The 19823-nt window shown below is 34.7% G+C and overlaps 1 protein-coding gene across 1 annotated transcript in view; it reads left to right on the top strand.

Annotated features, from left to right (window-relative positions):
• The window catches only part of LOC111697643 (uncharacterized), a 29682-nt gene extending 12270 nt beyond the window's left edge, over nucleotides 1–17412 (top strand). The window contains exons 18-34 of the mRNA XM_023467715.1: nucleotides 709–772; nucleotides 1621–1724; nucleotides 2524–2609; nucleotides 3205–3296; nucleotides 4292–4373; nucleotides 5671–5732; nucleotides 6880–6930; nucleotides 7850–7977; nucleotides 8875–9044; nucleotides 9389–9468; nucleotides 9846–9956; nucleotides 11703–11756; nucleotides 12178–12279; nucleotides 15282–15387; nucleotides 15851–15956; nucleotides 16510–16621; nucleotides 17257–17412. Of these exons, the coding sequence (XP_023323483.1) occupies nucleotides 709–772; nucleotides 1621–1724; nucleotides 2524–2609; nucleotides 3205–3296; nucleotides 4292–4373; nucleotides 5671–5732; nucleotides 6880–6930; nucleotides 7850–7977; nucleotides 8875–9044; nucleotides 9389–9468; nucleotides 9846–9956; nucleotides 11703–11756; nucleotides 12178–12279; nucleotides 15282–15387; nucleotides 15851–15956; nucleotides 16510–16621; nucleotides 17257–17412 (1666 nt within the window). The remainder of the gene's footprint in view (nucleotides 1–708; nucleotides 773–1620; nucleotides 1725–2523; nucleotides 2610–3204; nucleotides 3297–4291; nucleotides 4374–5670; nucleotides 5733–6879; nucleotides 6931–7849; nucleotides 7978–8874; nucleotides 9045–9388; nucleotides 9469–9845; nucleotides 9957–11702; nucleotides 11757–12177; nucleotides 12280–15281; nucleotides 15388–15850; nucleotides 15957–16509; nucleotides 16622–17256) is intronic.
• The last annotated feature ends 2411 nt before the right edge of the window (nucleotides 17413–19823 follow it).

The raw sequence follows: 19823 nt of genomic DNA on the forward strand, positions 1-19823 counted from the left end.
TATGGAGGATATATTACGCTTACATCTCCTTTATATGGAGGATATATTACGCTTACATCTCCTTTATATGGAGGATATATTATGCTTACATCTCCTTTATATGGAGGATATATTATGCTTACATCTCCTTTATATGGAGGATATATTACGCTTACATCTCCTTTATATGGAGGATATATTACGCTTACATCTCCTTTATATGGAGGATATATTGCGCTTACATCTCCTTTATATGGAGGGTATATTACGCTTACAGTTACATCTCCTTTAACTTAATTCAAATGGTCAGTTTGTAATATTTGTAAACAGTGCTTAGGATCCAGATCCGGATCCGAATCCGTTGGATCCGCAAGATTTTGGCTTCCTGGATCCGCATCCGGATCCGCAAAAATATGCAAGGGGTAACATTTCAGCCAAAAACTGCAAAAAAAACCTTTTATACTTCTAAATCCAAAATCTGAACTTTTGAGAAAAAAAGAGATTATAAGAATTTCCTCATCTCTGAATGATTCATCAAGTTTTAGGATAAAAAATGCCAAAAAAAATAAAACAAGAAATTTGAAATTATTTTTTGTTAAAAAGATTCAGTAAATCATATAGAAATGACCTGGATCTGGATCCATTTTTTTCCAGTGCAGATCCGGATCCACATTAATATTAAATGGATCCTAAGCACTGTTTGTAAATAATTTTCAAATATTTGTTCAGAAATGTTCACCAGTGTAGTCTGGGAGCTTTGAACTCCGCTCGACCTGAACAAACGAACCAACAGGTTGGATTTAATAAATATTCTCTTTATAAAACTAACATTTTTCTCAAACCAATTTTTTTTTGCGCCCTTATCACATTTTAATTTTTAGCCCATTTTTAAATATTTCAAGTTTTTTTTTCGTTTTTTCATAAATTGTTTTTGTTAGTCTACCTGTTCACATACTCCTTTTTTGTCTAATATATGGATTTAAAATTATGAAAATTTCAAATTTCTAATAATATTTATAAATACGCACCCCCTTTTTTAATCATCAATAACTCTAAAGAAAAAGGAGAGTTAGTGTGAAATCATGCTAGATATTAATTTGAAATCATGCTAGATATTAATTTGAAATCATGCCATATATTAATTTGAAATCATGCTAGATATTAATTTGAAATCATGCCATATATTAATTTGAAATCATGCTAGATATTATTTTGAAATCAAGTTTAAGAGATTTCAATTAACTTCCATCTTAAAACCGTGATAAAGCACTGCCAATGTCCCTCACTTTCTTTGTATCAAAAATCCACAGTTGAAAATAATCAATTTTCCGACAGAAAAAGGATGTTTTTCTTAGTCATCCCTTGTTCAGACGGATGTTTAAAGGGTACCGTTGTGAATCAGATTTACCACCTTGTTAAAGGGAAGTCACTTTATATGTCAAAAAAAATAAGAATGATTTTTAAAAAATTGAAGAAACCTAGCCTAAATGAAACCTATCCTAAATGAAACCTATCCTAAATGAAACCTATCCTAAATGAAGCAACGCCCCGCTACTTTATAGGAAGTGGCGCAGTGAGACGGGCTCTACCCTAACTTTTCCTCGGGTCGATAAGGGACTGTTTTATTTATTTATTTACTAGGTTATGGATTATCTGAAGAAAGTTGTACCGAAGATGTACCAGAACACTTTGTCTAACTTGACTAACTCTATCGTCCAGCAGTTCTTAGACGAGTTGTCCTTCAGGTAAAGAATAGTTCACACTTAATTTTTATCCACAATTATTGGACGAATTGTTTTTTAGGAAAGTTTAGTCCAAAATTACTATTTTTTTTGTTCCAGAGGGATGAATTGTCGTAGTGTTCAGATGCATATTTTGGCAATATTATGATTTAGTTTTTGAGGAATCAATTAACATTTCTATGTTTCCAAATGTAAAATTGTTATGCGGGACTGTTAGCAATATTTCCCAGTACAGTGCTTGGTGTCGGACAAAAAGTATTGTTTTGATTCAGTCTAAAAGGAAATTTCAAGTAACTCTCCAGTCTCCATGTAAAGATGCCCAATTTAAAACCTTAATCGGATAGTAGATGTGAACAATACCATCTTCATCGGACTCAAAAAGTGCTTAATTCTGATAATTTCTCGATTGCTTCTTTTAAACTAGAAATGTGCAACTCAGTTTTGCAGAGAAACTGCAAATATAAATAAACAGTTTAAATGAACACAAGCGGTTATATAACTTAAACTTGATCAGGAAAACATTTAAGGAGACCGTTGTTTATCTTCGCATGGATGGTCACTTAAAATTACGCTTACAGTCCCTTTAATATATATTTAATGGGATTCTTAGGGAACTATTTGTTAACAAAATGATTTGTTTGTTTTGCTTAATGTCTATCTTTGCTTGTTTGGTTGATTGAGATTTGATTCAGTAAAAATTTGAGATAATGTTTGCTATATTTTTTTCGGACGCCTCTAAAAGAAATAAACATTGAATTTTCAATATGAATGACTTTAAATGTTATTATAAATATACTCATAGGGAGATGTTTGGTCAGTACTCCTTGGCTTGCTTTGATTCTATTCTTCAGAAGATATCTTCACAAACACAGGCCTGTGCTCTTAAAGGTATTAAGTTATCAGAGGCACACACAGGGGAGGGGGGGGGGGGCACAAGGGGGGTCCTGCAATATTGAGTTTACACCATAAACCTCTTATTCAAGTTAAATAAGGCTCGGCCGCTTTAGAATTATTTTTGGGGATAAGTGTCCAATTCGTAGTTATGGTCTAAAATCCGACGAAAAGCTGGTTATTTTGAGAAAACTATTAAAATAGGTAGTTTATACACGAATCAGAGACAAAATCTCAAATCATTGATTAATGGTCGATAGAATCTATTAATATATCTAGATTATCCTAAATATTATAAATTGAAAGCTATATAAAGCAATGCAAGCTACAATGTTTGTAAGTGTAAAGACTTAAGAATATATTTAAATTGTCCATTCTCATCATGAATCAAAAAAACATGATAAAACCCACTCTGACCATCTAAAATATCCCACTATGCCCCCCCCCCTCCCCTCTAGAGCACTAGAGCGGGTGTGGGAGGGGGGTGTTAAGCTTGTGAAACAGAAGTTCTCAATTTTGAATTTACGTGATTTTTCCCCCAAAATTGTTTTTTAATTCAATCGTTTGGTCCACCCCCATTTTTAATTTTTAGACGAGACAATGGAATCCAGAGTTGCGAAGATTATTGCAAATCCGTTCCTGGATTGGAGATACTCAGAGAGACCTGATATAGTACCAGTACAGGTTCTTATATTCAACATATTATAGACATAATTTTTATGGATTTTTCTTATTTTTATTTTTGACGTCTTTTTTCGTGAAATTTTTCCGTAAATTAATTTTTTTCGTTTTTTTTGTTGTCATTATCATTATATTGTCAATTTTTTGTTTTTGTCATTGTTGTTCTTAATTTTGTTGTCATTGTCACTGATATTCTTAATTTTGTGTTTTTGTCATTGTTAATGTCATTGTCATTGTTTCTACTTGGTAAAGAGACAAAGCCATGGAGATTTCCCGTAAAGCTATAACACATACTTAATAAACACAACAAAGATGCTACGGACAATTTATGGATAAAAATGATTAAAAACTAAAAATGACCGTTATAAAGAAGTGTGCGCCTAAAGAAATAGTATCCACTCTACAAATACTGCTTCAGGCATATTTTTGTTTATACAGTTCCTGGTTTAGTCGAACTTTGTTAAAGTCATTTTTATTTTTATTTTCTTTGCTGTTGTCATTGTTATTTTTATTCAATGGTTTTGTTTTTGGTATTGGTATTGGTATTGTAATTGCCATTGCCATTGCCATTGATACTGTTATGTTATTGATATTGTTGTGTTAGTGTCATTGTCATTGTCATTGTCATTTTCATTGTCATTGTTATTATTATTTTTATTATTATTATTATCATTATCATCTCACATAATCACACATATTATTATTATTGGTGTTGGTGTTGGTGTTGGTGTTAGTGAATGTTAGTGTTATTGTTAGTGTCAGTGTCAGTGTCAGTGTCAGTGTCAGTGTCAGTGTCAGTGTCAGTGTCAGTGTCAGTGTCAGTGTCAGTGTCAGTGTCAGTGCCCTTGACATAACATAAACTAATGACAATGTCTCTATTCAGCGGAATGAAGTTTGATTTATTTTTGCCAGTGTCAGTGTCAGTGTCAGTGTCAGTTGTTAGGGTTAGTGTTAGGGTTAGTGTTAGGGTTAGTGTTGTTATTTTATTGATATTTCAGGGTAGTCCTGTGGTAATACGAGCTAAATCTACCAACCAATCTACTCCTATACTTCCTAAACCCTCCCCCAGGATAGATACAGGTAAACAAACATTAATACAACAGGCCCCCAACCTAAGGATTTTATCTTATTATCTTTGGGGTTGCTGGTGGGTTGGGCCACTCGGGTTTCTAAAAAAAAACTTAATCATCAAATGAAGCTCTTTGTTGTAAATAAATACAAAACGTTTAGACTATTTTCAAAATTTGAGGCAAATAGGAGCGCGGGAGGGCTATGGTGGCTCATCCTTCTCCTGATTGATCAGTGAAATCTAAGATTTCCATAGGGTTTTAAAAGCCGCAGTAGGTCCTAAGCCCAACCCAGAAATAAAAAAATTGAGCTCACCCTTGAAAAATTCCTTTATACCACCCGGAGTGGTGTCGACCTTTTACGGACAAAAATAGATTTTACCCAAGGGGTGGAAAAGTCATGTGTGTGTGTCTGTACTTAAAGAGTTTGTGTAAAGTTTACCGTACCAAAGGTGTGTACTGTAGGTATTATACAGTACATACGAATCTCGGTATTTGTACAGTCTAGGAGGGTACATTTGTTTATTGTTAATTGTTTACTTAAAAATAAGTTTAATATACTTGTAGTATATTATTTATATATTTAAGTCAACACTATAAGCCAAATTTTCATGCAAAGAATATAACTTGATTAAAGTTTACAATAAATATAGTCGATATTCAAGCTTAATTATAATTGACAACATTGTTCTACAATTTCCTTGACTGTAATCATGGTGTGTGTCTGTACCAAAAGAGTGTGTGTAAAGTTTACCGTACTGGTCTGCAAATCACTGCGACTGGCTTTTTCATGCCAGACCAGCGCCATTTCCTTTCCCTTTATTCCTATTCCCTGATTTTACCGCCTTTTCACTAACATTACAGACCATCTGTGGGACGTTACGTTACTTAACGTGCCTTAGGACAATTAAGTAAAATAACGACCTGAAGTTGAAAATAATTAAAAACAGAAAATAAGATCTTGTTTCTAATTGAATAAGAGTTTGGGGAATAAACTTCTTCAAAATAGGAAAAATAGGAGACATAGGAAAACATACAAAGGAAAGTAATTCTAAATGCTTTGAAACCAATATATAAGGATATGAAATAGAAAACTGAACACTTGCCTTAAACTCCAATTCTTCTAATCCCAATATGTGCGCAACCTAATTGTGTTAAACTTTGTTATTTCAAGTTTTAGTTCAATCATAGGAGATTTCTTAGTTTGAAATATCATACGTTGCAAGATATGAATTAGAAAATGATAGTTCAAAGAAAGGTTGAAAAACATAATTGAGGGTTTAAGTTTTATTTTAAACAATTGTCTTTAGGAGCTAAGAGATCTGTGACCCCAGATGCTGATGCTGAATCCCTTATTGCTAAAAAGATGAAGGTTAGTTTATTAAAGGGACTAACTGCGTTATTAGGAGTTTATTAAAGGAACTAACTGCGTAATTAGGAGTTTATTAAAGGGACTAACTGCATAATTAGGAGTTTATTAAAGGAACTAACTGCATAATTAGGAGTTTATTAAAGGGACTAACTGCGTAACTAGGAGTTTATTAAAGGTACTAACTGCGTAACTAGGAGTTTATTAAAGGGACTAACTGCATAATTAGGAGTTTATTAAAGGGACTAACTGCATAATTAGGAGTTTATTAAAGGTACTAACTGCGTAATTAGGAGTCTATTAAAGGGACTAAGTGCATAATTAGGAGTTTATTAAATGGACTAACTGCGTAACTAGGAGTTTATTAAAGGGACTAACTGCATAATTAGGAGTTTATTAAAGGGACTAACTGCATAATTAGGAGTTTATTAAAGGGACTAACTGCATAATTAGGAGTTTATTAAAGGGACTAACTGCATAATTAGGAGTTTATTAAAGGGACTAACTGCATAATTAGGAGTTTATTAAAGGGACTAACTGCATAATTAGGAGTTTATTAAAGGGACTAACTGCATAATTAGGAGTTTATTAAAGGGACTAACTGCATAATTAGGAGTTTATTAAAGGGACTAACTNCTATATTGATATTAATATTGCTAGGGATACTCCAGCTGCCGTAGATCTGGTTGATCTAACACAATGTAAATACTGCTACAAGGATTTTGACACACAAGAGAAGATGCAGGTTCATCTGGATGAGACACATCTCTTGAAGGTTAGAATCAGCAATAAGTTTTGGAGATTTATGAAGTGGTACGTCATTTATGTGACCCAAGATCGGAACTTTTGTGTGGATATTTTTTATCTTAAACACTGATATCGATATCTATTGTGGGCACTTTTAAAGTTGTCCCTTCAGGGTATAACATTCACGGGATATCCAAGAAGAATTAGATAATTTTTAAAAATTTTATTAGATAGAGATCAATGCTTGGTCCCAAGATTCACAGCACAATTGTATTAAATCTTACGCTGTCTGCAAACTGTCTTAACTGTTGGTAATATGTAACGTCTGTTAAATTAGTAAAATAAACTGTTCTGTCTAACTGTTAAGAATATTAAGAGCTTTATTATATAGATATTTGTTAAGGTTTGTAAGGAGATGGTTGAACTTGAACCCTACTACTATGCAACCCTCCAGGTAACAGCCCTCCCCCTCTTCCGCGCTTATTCAGGTTACTTAAACCTGAACAGCCCCCCCTCTCCCCCACGCTTTTTCAGGTAACTTAAACCTGAATATCCCCTCTCCACGCTTTTTCAGGTCACTTAAACCTGAAAAGCCCCTCCCCCTCTCCCAGCGCTTTTTCAGGTCTTTTAAACCTGAACAGCCCCCCCTCTTCCGCGCTTTTTCAGGTCACTTAAACTTGAATAGCCCTTCCCAGCGCTTTTTCAGGTCACTTAAGCCTGAACAGCCCCCTCCTTCACGCTTTTTCGGGTCACTTAAGCCTGAACAGCCCCCCCCTCCCCTCTTCCGCGCTTTTTCAGGCCGCTTAAAACTGAATAGCCCCTGCCCGCGCTTTTTCATGTCACTTAAACCTGAATCGCCCCTACCCCTTTCCCAGTGCTTTTTCAGGTCACTTAAACCTGAACAGCCCCCTCCTCCACACTTTTTCAGGCCACTTAAACCTGAACAGCCCCCCCCCCTTCCTTCACACTTTATCAGACCACTTAAACCTGAACACCCCCCCCCTTCCTTCACACTTTATCAGCTCACTTTCTTATTCAGGTTACTTAAACCTGAACAGCCCCCCCCCCTTCCTTCACACTTTATCAGCTCACTTACACTTGCACGACAATTTCTGAGTATTTTAAAAGTTCAAATTATGTTTTGAGAAATAAAAACTTTTGTGCTTGCTTTATAATAAATAAATATCAGGGACTGTAGACGTAATTTCAAGTGGTCCTCCATTGTACGATTTAAAATGGATCCTTATGTTTGATATCAAGCAGTAGATATCCTAATTTTAACAGCCTATACTTGAATGTTGGGAAAGTTAAGGTTATATGTAACTGTAAACTCAAGCTTCCTTTGTTCCTTTTGAATTTTGAATTTTGACCAGGGAGAGGCAGACGTATTGGCTATGGAGTTCAAAGCCGACATGGCGTTCAAGTGTCACGTGTGCAAGAAGGTGTTTATGAACAATCTCGAGTTCATGAAGCATCTTCATCTTCATGTAGAATCTGAAAGGTAGACATTTTTCACATTTTTACATTGCTTAATTTAAATGTGACATGAATGCATGTGACCCTCCAATTCTTTTTATAGCGTGACATATCCTTTGCACAACGTGGCCTTTAAACCTTTGCCTGAGTAGCGAAAACTGAGATATACTTATTTTACTACGTGAAAATTGAGTGTTGTAAACTCTAGTTAGTGTGCACTGTGCACTGTGCAATATACAGTACACTGAAAATTCCTTGAAAGTACCGTCATATGATTTTAAGGCAATTAACTTTAAGGTATAAAAGTAAGTAGCTCGAATAGCTGTAAAAGGTATTGATATTAATACTGCTAGGGATACTCTAGCTGCTGTAGATCTGGTTGATCTATCAAAATGTAAATACTTCTATATTGATATTAATATTGCTAGGGATACTCCAGCTGCCGTAGATCTGAGCTGGGAACTTTTGAATGGTGGATATCGGGATTAAGGCTTAATCCACTCTTTTTCTTAATCTCCAGATTAACATAGTCTTGCAAGATTATATTATCTTAAAAGTGTATGAAAAACGATAAAATTCGAATTAATATTTGATCGTCTGAGAAACTGTAGCAGCCAATCAGAGAAATCAGGCAACCAATGAGAGAACAGAAATATTCTCATTGGAGAAAACAATTAACGGATATCCAAGGAGACAGAAAAAGAGTGGATTAGGACTAAAATTAAAAGTTTCCACAATGGATATTCGGATCAAGAAGTCGGGATTAAAGTTTATCCATTCTAAAGTTCCCAGATCTGGTTGATCTAACACAATGTAAATACTGCTATATTAATATTAATATTGCTAGGGATACTTCAGCTGCCGTTGATCTGGTTTATCTAACACAATGTAAATACTTCCACATTGATATTAATATTGCTAGGGATACTCCAGCTGCCGTAGATCTGGTTGATCTAACACAATGTAAATACTTCTATATTGATATTAATATTGCTAGGGATACTCCAGCTGCTGTAGATCTGGTTGATCTATCACAATGTAAATACTTCTATATTGATATTAATATTGCTAGGGATACTCCAGCTGCCGTAGATCTGAGCTGGGAACTTTTGAATGGTGGATATCGGGATTAAGGCTTAATCCACTCTTTTTCTTAATCTCCAGATTAACATAGTCTTGCAAGATTATATTATCTTAAAAGTGTATGAAAAACGATAAAATTCGAATTAATATTTGATCGTCTGAGAAACTGTAGCAGCCAATCAGAGAAATCAGGCAACCAATGAGAGAACAGAAATATTCTCATTGGAGAAAACAATTAACGGATATCCAAGGAGACAGAAAAAGAGTGGATTAGGACTAAAATTAAAAGTTTCCACAATGGATATTCGGATCAAGAAGTCGGGATTAAAGTTTATCCATTCTAAAGTTCCCAGATCTGGTTGATCTAACACAATGTAAATACTGCTATATTAATATTAATATTGCTAGGGATACTTCAGCTGCCGTTGATCTGGTTTATCTAACACAATGTAAATACTTCCACATTGAGATTAATATTGCTAGAGATACTTAGAAAAAAATATGCAAAATTATGCACAAATAGAAAACAATGATTTTTACTCACTACATAACATATTTATCATTTCAGTTATTACGTAATCACGTCTGTCAGATTGTTACAGCAACTGTGTTAACTGTTCAGAATATGGACCACGTCTCTCAAATTTGTTACAGAAACATTGTTATGCATAATGTCAGATTTGTAACATCAACTGTTGTACTGTTTAGAATATGGTTAAAAACTGTCTGATCTATAACATCAACTGTTATACTGTTTAGAATATGGTTAACAATTGTCTGATCTATAACATCAACTGTTATAATGTTTAGAATATGGTTAACAACTGTCTGATCTGTAACTTCAGCTGTCTAACTGTGAACAGACTGATCATGCATATGTTAAAGGAGCATGTTAAAGCTGAGATGCCCTACTGCTGCCAGGTAAGAATATGAAAATAATAAAATATTTGTAAAAATAACAACATTTGCAATTAAAGGGACTGTAAGCTAATTTCAATGGAGCCTCCATGCAAAGATGACAGTGTCTGATTCACAACAATACCCTGGAAAGCCTTGTCTGACCTGGTATAAATATGTTATCATGATGTTTATAATTTCAAAAGAATTATTATTTTCAATTTTCAATTTAACACTTTTAAGACCTAATTTTTTCCACTTTATAATGGGTTCTAGGGTACCGTTGTGATATTTCTACCTTGGCATAAAGTGACACTTAAAATTCGTCTACAGTCCCTTTGATCCTTGTAAATCCGACTTAAAGGGAGTGTTCGCGAAAAATGAAAGGGGGTATAGGCTTAATGCGATAAAAAAGCGCTTTTGATCGCTACTAATCTTACTTCTATCTGAAAAAAAATATTATAAAATATAAACTGTATACAAATGTGGCGAAAGATAATCGATGACTTTAGGTTGTAATATTTGAATGATTTGTTTCAAATTAAATTGATTTGTTTACAGTCCAAGTCGTATGTTGCAATTTTCTCAATTTGTATGGCCGCTAAGTTATTAGGTATGAGACGTCTTTAACAATTTTCTCCTTATAGACGCAACAGAGAGAAGTAAGATTAGTAGCGATCAAAAGCGCTTTTTTATCGCACTAAGCCTATACCCCCTTTCATTTTTCGCGAACACTCCCTTTAAGTTCCCTTTAATCCTTGTAAATCCGACTTAAGTTCCCTTCAATTTAGGTTTCCAATGCCCGAGATTGGGAAAAGTTGCGGCAAATCATTTAACATGGTTACATACTGTGACTTTTCCGACCACATTCTCTTTTCTCATCAACTAGTGTTTTCCTTAAATAAGAGCGTCACCACTCTGGGGGGGGGGGTAGATAGGGGTTAAAATTTTCTGGAATATCTGATAAAGATTTATTTGTAATGGGAAGAGTTTGTTATATATGTTATCTTCAAAGGTTTGTGAGTTCAGAAGTTCAATACATCGAGAGCTGATCGACCATTTTCACGAAATGCACGACCGAACAGGTAAAATTTTAGAGTTTATGGAAACTTTCGGATCTGTACAGTTGTGTAGAATAGATTCTAATTTAGGAAATACAAAGTTTTAAAAAACTACAGTCGTCGTCGTATATTTCAATACAATGAAGATGATTTTTTTATTTCAAACCAAGCTTACAGAATGGATACACATGAACATGGAAGCAAAGAGAAGCTGTTAATTAGTAGCATCTCTTTACTTACTTGTAAACTTGTAATTTGATGGAAAAAATGCTTGTTAGAAATCAAAACGTAGATAGAAAAGTCTGCTTCATTGTATTGATATGAACGCCGTCCACTGAGTGCCCGTATATAGATACAGATATAGATTTAGATATAGATATAGATATAGATATAGATATAGATATAGATCGCATTACATTATTCATGAATTTATTAATTGTCGAATAACTGAATATGAATTTTTATGATTTTCTTTTCTAGATAAGCTTCAGTGCCCGTTGTGCTTGAAAACCTACAGCTTGACAAACGAAAAGGAAAATAGTTCAAACCAAAATTTCTGAGTTTTAAGAATAGATTTTTTAAAACATTATTTTAAGCCCCCGGTATGTTTTTGAAAATTATCATGTTTGATTTTTGAATTAGATGTGCTTAATTGATTATTTGATTTCTCAATTGAATTTAGTTCATTTTGAACTGATTGTTGGCGTAGGGATACAATTCGTCTAGTGCTGTCTCATTCATGGAACATCTTCAGAAACACGAGGTATTTGCTTTCAATTAATGGTTTCCAGGAGATTTTTCCCATTGGTGCTGACCTCCCCCCCCCCCATAGAAAAAAATTCCCCACTGGACAAATTCCTGAGTACGCCCCTGATACTTATTTTTGAATTAATGAAACGTAATTATCTAACTTTTGTTGTAAATTTCATGATCGATTTGAATCTAGTTTCTTTTTATGCCTCTAATGTAGTAACTTAAAACTGATATTATAATTTTTTACTTAATATCAAAAGTGTTAAAGCTTAGAAAGCTTGCAATTTTAAATCTGTTAAATATCATTTTTAATATATTCGTAAAACACAACAAATCTGTTGGACATTTTTTTCAAAGACGACATTTTGTGACATACATCTCACGAGTATTAGGATCTATTTAGGATTTTTTCCGACTTTTTTCAATTTTAGGACACTAAGAAGAAGAACTTCAAGTGTAAGAAATGTTCTCTCGTGTTTCTGAAAGAACTTCAACTTAAAGTTCACCTGGAGAAGGATCACGTCTCGTATAAGGTACTAATCACCCATCTTTATAAACGTACAATACTTTATCAATAGGACTAAAGGCCGATTGGACAAACTTACAATTGCACTAAAGTCAGCTGTTTGAAATGAAATGAAAGAAAGATTTTGGTAGACCCCAATGTGGGATCATCGGACCGCAGTGCCCAAAACCCGTTCACCCGGCGCCCTACTATCCTTACCCCCAGTGTTTCGGATCCGTATCATTTTGATGCGGATCCGGATCCGCGGATCCGCATCCGTGATGATGGATCCGGATCCTGACTCTGATACGGATCCGAGGTAACTCTTGATTCTGTGAATCGGATTTTCCCTATTAAATGTTATGCAAGGTTATAATTTATAAACTATAGTAATCCTAAAGTTAAAAATGTCGTCATTACTATTATATAAATGTAAACATTAAATTATTAAAGATAATTTTGAAAAATTTTCGTCATGTAAATAATACATTTACGAACCATTTTGATTTATTTATTCCATGGTTTTGGTTAATTTTTGGCGCTACCCGGATCCATATCAACTTTTCCTGATACGGATCCGGATCCGGATCCGAAACGCTGCTTACCCCTATGACAGTTCAAAGCAAAGCACGATACTACCGGAAGCAGCCTAGTCACTCAACCTGGTGACGATTGTGTACCCTCCAATCCAGGGAAGCGTCAAGTTAAAGCTATATGGAGTATTAGAGTATTCAATCACTTTGTGCCACCGTTCTAAGACATATTTTTCCTCATATCAAGAACGTTAGCCACAGCCATATCCAGTAAGCTTCTCTTGAGCAACCTCGTGGGGCCATTGAACGGACGACCCCCCACCGCTAAAATCCTGGAAAGTAATTAAACCTAGGATCCTGCAAGGTGATTAGTCTTAGAATCCTGCAAAGTGATTAGTCCCATTGTCCTTCAAAGTACTTCAACCTAGGATCCTGGAAAATAATTAAACCTAGAATCCTTCAAAGTAATTATACCAAGAATCCTACATAGTTATTAACCCTAGGATCATGGAAAGTAATTAAACCTAGAATCCTGCAAAGTAATTAAACCTAGGATCCTGCAAAATAATTAAACCTAGGATCCTGCAAAGTAATTAAACCTAGGATCCTGCAAAGTAATTAAACCTAGATTCCTGCAAAGTAATTATACCAAGAATCCTACACAGTTATTAACCCTAGTATCCTGGAAAGTAATTAAACCTAGAATCCTTCAAAGTAATTAAACCTAGGATCCTGCAAAGTGATTAGTCTTAGAATCCTGCAAAGTGACTAGTCCCATTGTCCTTCAAAGTTCTTCAACCTAGGATCCTGCAAAGTAATTAAACCTAGAATCATTCAAAGTAATTATACCAAGAATCCTACACTGTTATTAACCCTAGGATCCTGCAAAGTAATTAAACCTAGAATCCTTCAAAGTAATTAAACCTAGGATCGGTGCAAAATAATTAAACCTAGGATCCTGCAAAGTAATTAAACCTAGGATCCTGCAAATTAATTAAACCTAGAATCCTGCAAAGTAATAAAATCTATGATTCTGAAAAGTAATAAAACCTAGGATCCTGGAAAGTAATCAAACCAAGGATCCTGCAAAGTAATTAAACCTTGGATCCTGCAATGTAATTAAACCTAGGATCCTGCAAAGTAATTAAACCTAGAATCCTGCAAAGTAATTAAATCTAGGATCCTGCAAAGTAATTAAACCTAGGACCCTGCAAAGTAATTAAACCTAGGATCCTGCAAAGTAATTTAACCTAGGATCCTGCAAAGTAATTTAACCTAGGATCCTGCAAAGTAATTTAACCTAGGATCCTGCAAAGTAATTAAATCTAGGATCCTGAAAAGTAATTAAACCTAGGATCCTGGAAAATAATTAAACCTAGGATCCTGAAAAGTAATTAAACCTAGGATCCAGGAAAGCAATTAGTTTAGTTAAACCTAGAAACTAAATAGTATTAGTAGAGCTTGAAGAACCTTTCCATGATTTGATTTGATAATGTATAATTACTTTAAAATGAGAGCACTTAAATTTAATTGGTTTAATTGGTGTAATTATGTTTATATATCACGGGTGTGATAATTTAAAACATCTCTTTTCCGACTTCATTGGCCGTTCAGAAATTCAGCCAGTTATCGAGCTTGTTTTTGAAAATGTTCAGGTTTCCAGCACTTTTGATTTCATATGGAATATCATTCCATATATTGATAACTCTTGCACTAAAAAACAGCGTTTCGGATCCGGATCCGGTCGGATCCGTATCATTTGGTCGGATCCGGATCCGGATCCGTATCAGGAAACGTTGATATGGATCCGGGTAGCGCCAAAAATTAACCAAAACCATGGAATAAATAAATAAAAAATGGTTCGTAAATGTATTATTTACATGACGAAAATTTTTCAAAATTATCTTTAATAATTTAATGTTTACATTTATAAAATAGTAATGACGACATTTTTAACTTTAGGAGTACCATAGCTTATAAATTATAACCTTGCATAACATTTAAAAGGGAAAATCCGATTCACAGAATCAAAAGTTACCTCGGATCCGGATCCGTATCAGAGTCAGGATCCGGATCCATCATCACGGATGCGGATCCGGATCCGCATCAAAATGATACGGATCCGAAACACTGCTTAAAAAGTTTCTTCGTATTTCGGTGTGCACAACAGGTAACTTCAGATTCAAAGGATCACTGGACATTCTGGTTTGTCTTTCATTTTCCCCAGGTACATAGGCTGAGCTAATCCATTTGTTTTTATCCACATGATCATGTCCATGAAGGATTTTCCAGACTTGAATCATATCTTCCCTCTTCCTGCTTTCCTCCAGACTAGTGAGTCCAACCTCTCTCAGTTTCTCTGAGAGTCCAGAAGTCATGATAAATAGCTCTTTTCTGTACTTTTTCCAGGATTTCTTTATCTTTAATCAGCCAGGGATTCCAGGCTTGCATACAGTATTCAAGGTGAATATTGTTAATTGATACTATTGATATTAAGGAGTTTGATGAGATTGAACCATTCCAAGTTAGCTCAGCAGATGCTTCCATTAAGATGCCTAAACCTGATGAGAAGAATATTATCAAGCTTGCATCAAGGAGAACAGGTAGCTTCTTGGGATCCTAGAAACTGGTGGAGATTTAGTTCTTAGTTATCTCAGTAGGTGGAGCTGGGACCAAATATTACGAACTAGGCTTTAAGGACGCTTCACGCCTCTTTTTCTTGTAAATAGATTTAGCTTTTAACTATTGATTTGGAAGTCGGCCATTTAAAATAATTTTCTAATTTTGGCGGATTTTTCTTTTCGAATTGGCGCATTTTCAAAAAAAAAGATAATTCTAAATATTTCCCATCTGCATCGTTTTCGCTTCCTTTCGGTAAAATTAATTTTTGCGACAAAGTTTGCGAGACACGAATGAAAATTTAGTCTGCTAGCAACCTTGGGTGGAAACAAGGATGTACTGATTTACAATTTGTACTATTTACATTCAATTTTAATTAGGCTTATGTCGAAATAATGTTTTACAGATTCGACAATCGACATTATATGTATTTGTTTAATATTTAAGGATCTGGCAAGAGTATGATACCCCAGCAAGCTGCCTTTGCTGCCGTTAATCTTGAAGATATGGCGATCTATGATGCAGACAGGGAAAAGTGTTGCGAATGCGAAAGGTAATTAATCGATTATGTCCTTGATTTGATTATCTAAGTTTACCTTAAAGAGTATGCATTTTTTTGTTACCCTACAAAGAAACAAACATCTGGGTAAAAAAGATGTTCATGAGGTTTTAAGAAAATAGATACCCTTTCTTATTTTTTAGCGATTTTAGCAGAAAACGTATAGTTTTCGTTTAATTTTGTCTGGACTGGATCTAAGTTGTCTACTACACACTATACAGCCTGTATTTTGGCTGTCCTAAAGCCAGGGTTCCTTCCTAAGTTTTTGTTTGTGGCAGGTTATGTTAAAGCAAAAATGGCAGAAATTTTTGGCGAAAATTGCATTTTCCTCTGATACTTGGTAGAGTTTATCCCTAAATTGGCCGATTTTTCTCAAAAAATGGCGGATTTTTGCCAAAATTTGACAGTGTTTCAAATCTGAAAGTGGCAGGTCAATTGGGTCAGGTTAAGTGTAAACTGACCCATATTTTCTCTGGGATGAACCCTGCTTTAAGCCTCCTAAATAAACCTATATTCCGCTTTTTAATGTTTAATATATCAATTTTAGAACAATGACGAGCACAGGCCACTACATGGCTTACCTCTGCTGCACTAAATGCAGATATTCAACTTGTTGCAATAAGGCGATGAGTGTTCACTCACAACTCTTCCATTCTAAGGTAAAATAGTGATAAAGATTTTTTTAAACAATCTATACAATAAAACAAGACATTCGTATATATATGTTACGTATAGCCGGCCAAACGGCTGGACCGATTGGGCTAAAAATTTTTGTGGACACTTATGGGTGGCAAGGGGGTGTTATAGGTTAAAAAATCTATTCTAAAATAATATTTAATTTTTTCCACGGGCAACGCCGTAGGGTCCTTCAGCTTGTATCTTATAAGTCAGAGGTTTTAAAACAGATCGAGCCTTAACTAGATTTAACTCCACATGTACAGTGTACACTACGTAAAATTTAAGTGAAAATATATTAAGTTGAATTCCAGATATATTTGGGAAACCCACTTATAAATTATAAATGATACTTAAAACAGATTAAGCAGCCTACCCCGATAAGAGTGGTTTCAGTTGACTAATCAGTTCTGTCAAAACTCAGTCTAATTAAAACCATATATTTAGGCTGATATGGATTTTAATCTGCGAAAACCGGTTTCTCTTGACATTGCTCTGCTCTGTTAGAACTCTATTTAAAACCATATATTTAGGCTAAACCGGAGTTTAATCTTGGAAAACCAGTTTCTCTCGACTCTGCTCTGTTCTGCTATAACTCTAATTAAAACCATATATTTAGGCTAAACCGGAGTTTAATCTTGGAAAACCGGTTTCCCTTGACTCTCCGCTGTTCTGTTGCTGCGGATACAAATCTATGAGCGGACACAAGATGGCGAAACATCTTGCTATAAACAACTGCAGGTCTGAAACAAGTTGTCGGGTTCAAAATCTATAAAAGGAATAAGGTTTTAGAGTTCGCTTCATATCATAAACGATTAAAGTAAATTGTAAAAAAAAATTAAAAAGTAAAAAATTATTTATCTATGAAATATAACAAAAACATACAAAATTAAGCGTTTCAGGAGAAAATATTTAAACACCTCTAAAAGAAGTTACATATTTATTGTTTACACTATATTTGATATAAATTGGTGGTGGATTGTTAGTATTTTTCGACGATGAACTTACAACTTTTGTCTCATTCTAATTTAATGGCAAAATGGGGAACTCAGCAATTACAAATTTATTGTATAAGATAGGATTTCGGTTTAATCGTTATAGAGGGGTAGTGTTGGTAACCCCCATAACTCTCAAATCCAATCATTAGGTCACGTGATCAATTCCATCTATCTATCTATCATTAAACGCTATCCATGCATATAGTAAGTAATAAACCACGAAGGATTTAACAGACAATCACACATTTTGTTAACATTTAACTGTTGTACAATTACAATCTGCTAATGTTATCTATATCGTGGGTAAGGTTAGATTGGGATTATATCTGGGCCAAACGCTGCGACTGAGTTGGCTAGGGGGCTGAGCGCTGCAGCTATTAAACACTTAGTTGTTAAAATTTGCTAAAACTTTCATTACTTCAGGATTTATTTTTGTAACACAATTACAATCTGCCCATGATTTTTATCACCAAAGGTTTCGGGCTAAAATTTGACCTGGGGGGCCTTACAACTACCTCTACTCTCAGAAGTCTAAGATTTACTTATATCTTTGTACACTAAAATTTGAATGCTTGTCAATTTGCGTCTTTATTTTTATTAGAAACCCCGCTTAGGGGTTCATACGTAGATTGTGTTACGTCTCATTTGCGGAGATTTTATTAACCAAGATACTATTTGTGGTCAATTTTTTAGACAAAGATAATGTTTAGGATTAAGAGAATCACTCCGCTTTATATATATCCACTGTTTTCTCTGCAGGTCAGCCTACAGTAGTAAGCAGGAAGCACGAGCTGCCAGGGTTGGAGGAGGAGAAGGAGAAGACCAAGAAGAAGATGAAGAAGAAGAAGAAGAAGAGAAAGAAATGGAGGAGAAAACTAAACCTTATCCTGAGAATAAGAGCAAAACCAAACCACGAAAAGCTAAAGAGGTCTGTTCTCTTTAACTTTCTTTATAATTGGTTGTCTGATTTAACTTGACTGTTTGCACACAAAAAAATGGTTCTTAGCATTTTTTTCGTTCACTTGTTACTTGTAAAAGGAAAATGTGAAAGGACCTGTGATTGTGTTGTCTATGAATTTTTATGATGCCTGTTAGTGTTGGCGAAATCAAATTAAATTATCTAAATCATGTTTACTCCGAAGGGTTACATGAAATAACCTCCCCTTTCCCCAGAAAATTATCTTTGATGCGCTAGGGGGGAGGGGAATGAAAAATTTGACATCAGCCAAAGAACATTTTCCATATTTTTTTTAATTTATTACTCTTTATCCATAAATTAATTTTGTTTTCCCTTAAAAATCATTTATTTTCCCTAATTCAGCAAATACAGACCTTATATAATTCCACTCCGCGAAAACATTCCTAACTTCTGGGGAGGAGCATAATTTCTGAAGGGAGGGAATGATTTTATAAGAAAATATAAACCCTTGATTCCTTAATACAGCAAATACAGACCTAAAATAATTCCACTCCGCGCAAACATTCCTAACTTCTGGGGAGGAACATAATTTCTGAAGGGAGAGAATGATTTTATAAGAAAATATAAACCCTTGATTCCTTAATACAGCAAATACAGCCCTTAAATTATTCCACTCCGCGCAAACATTCCTAACTTCTGGGGAGGAACATAATTTCTGAAGGGAGGGAATGATTTTATAAGAAAATATAAACCCTTGATTCCCTAATACAGCAAATACAGCCCTTAAATAATTCCACTCCGCGCAAACATTCCTAACTTCTGGGGAGGAACATAATTTCTGAAGGGAGNATGTTTTCAAAAGTGATAATGGACCAAGGCTCCGGTAGGTAGAAGAGAAGGATGTTGAATGTAGATATAATATTGAATAGTTGATAAATTGATGTTTAGCAGAGTGGACCTATGCTCCGGCAGGTAGAAGAGGAGGATGTAGATGATCCTGACGAAGATTATGAGTATGTTGGAGACGCTGGAGGAGATGAGGATAACAGTGAAGACGAGGATTATAAAGCTCCAGATTCAGGTAGTTTAATTTTACTAAATGAAGAGGAACAAATGAGAGGGGGAGGGGTTAGATGCCATGTCACGCAGATTTATCGGTTCGGTCCTCATCCCAGAAAACTGTGACTTTTGATGACAATTTGACCTATTTAACATAATTTTTTCTCCTTTTCTCTTTTATACAGTAATTTATATTGGCTTCTCTCATTT

The sequence above is a fragment of the Eurytemora carolleeae genome, unplaced genomic scaffold, assembly GCF_000591075.1.
Source record: "Eurytemora carolleeae unplaced genomic scaffold, Eaff_2.0 scaffold133, whole genome shotgun sequence".
NCBI lineage: Eukaryota > Metazoa > Arthropoda > Copepoda > Calanoida > Temoridae > Eurytemora > Eurytemora carolleeae.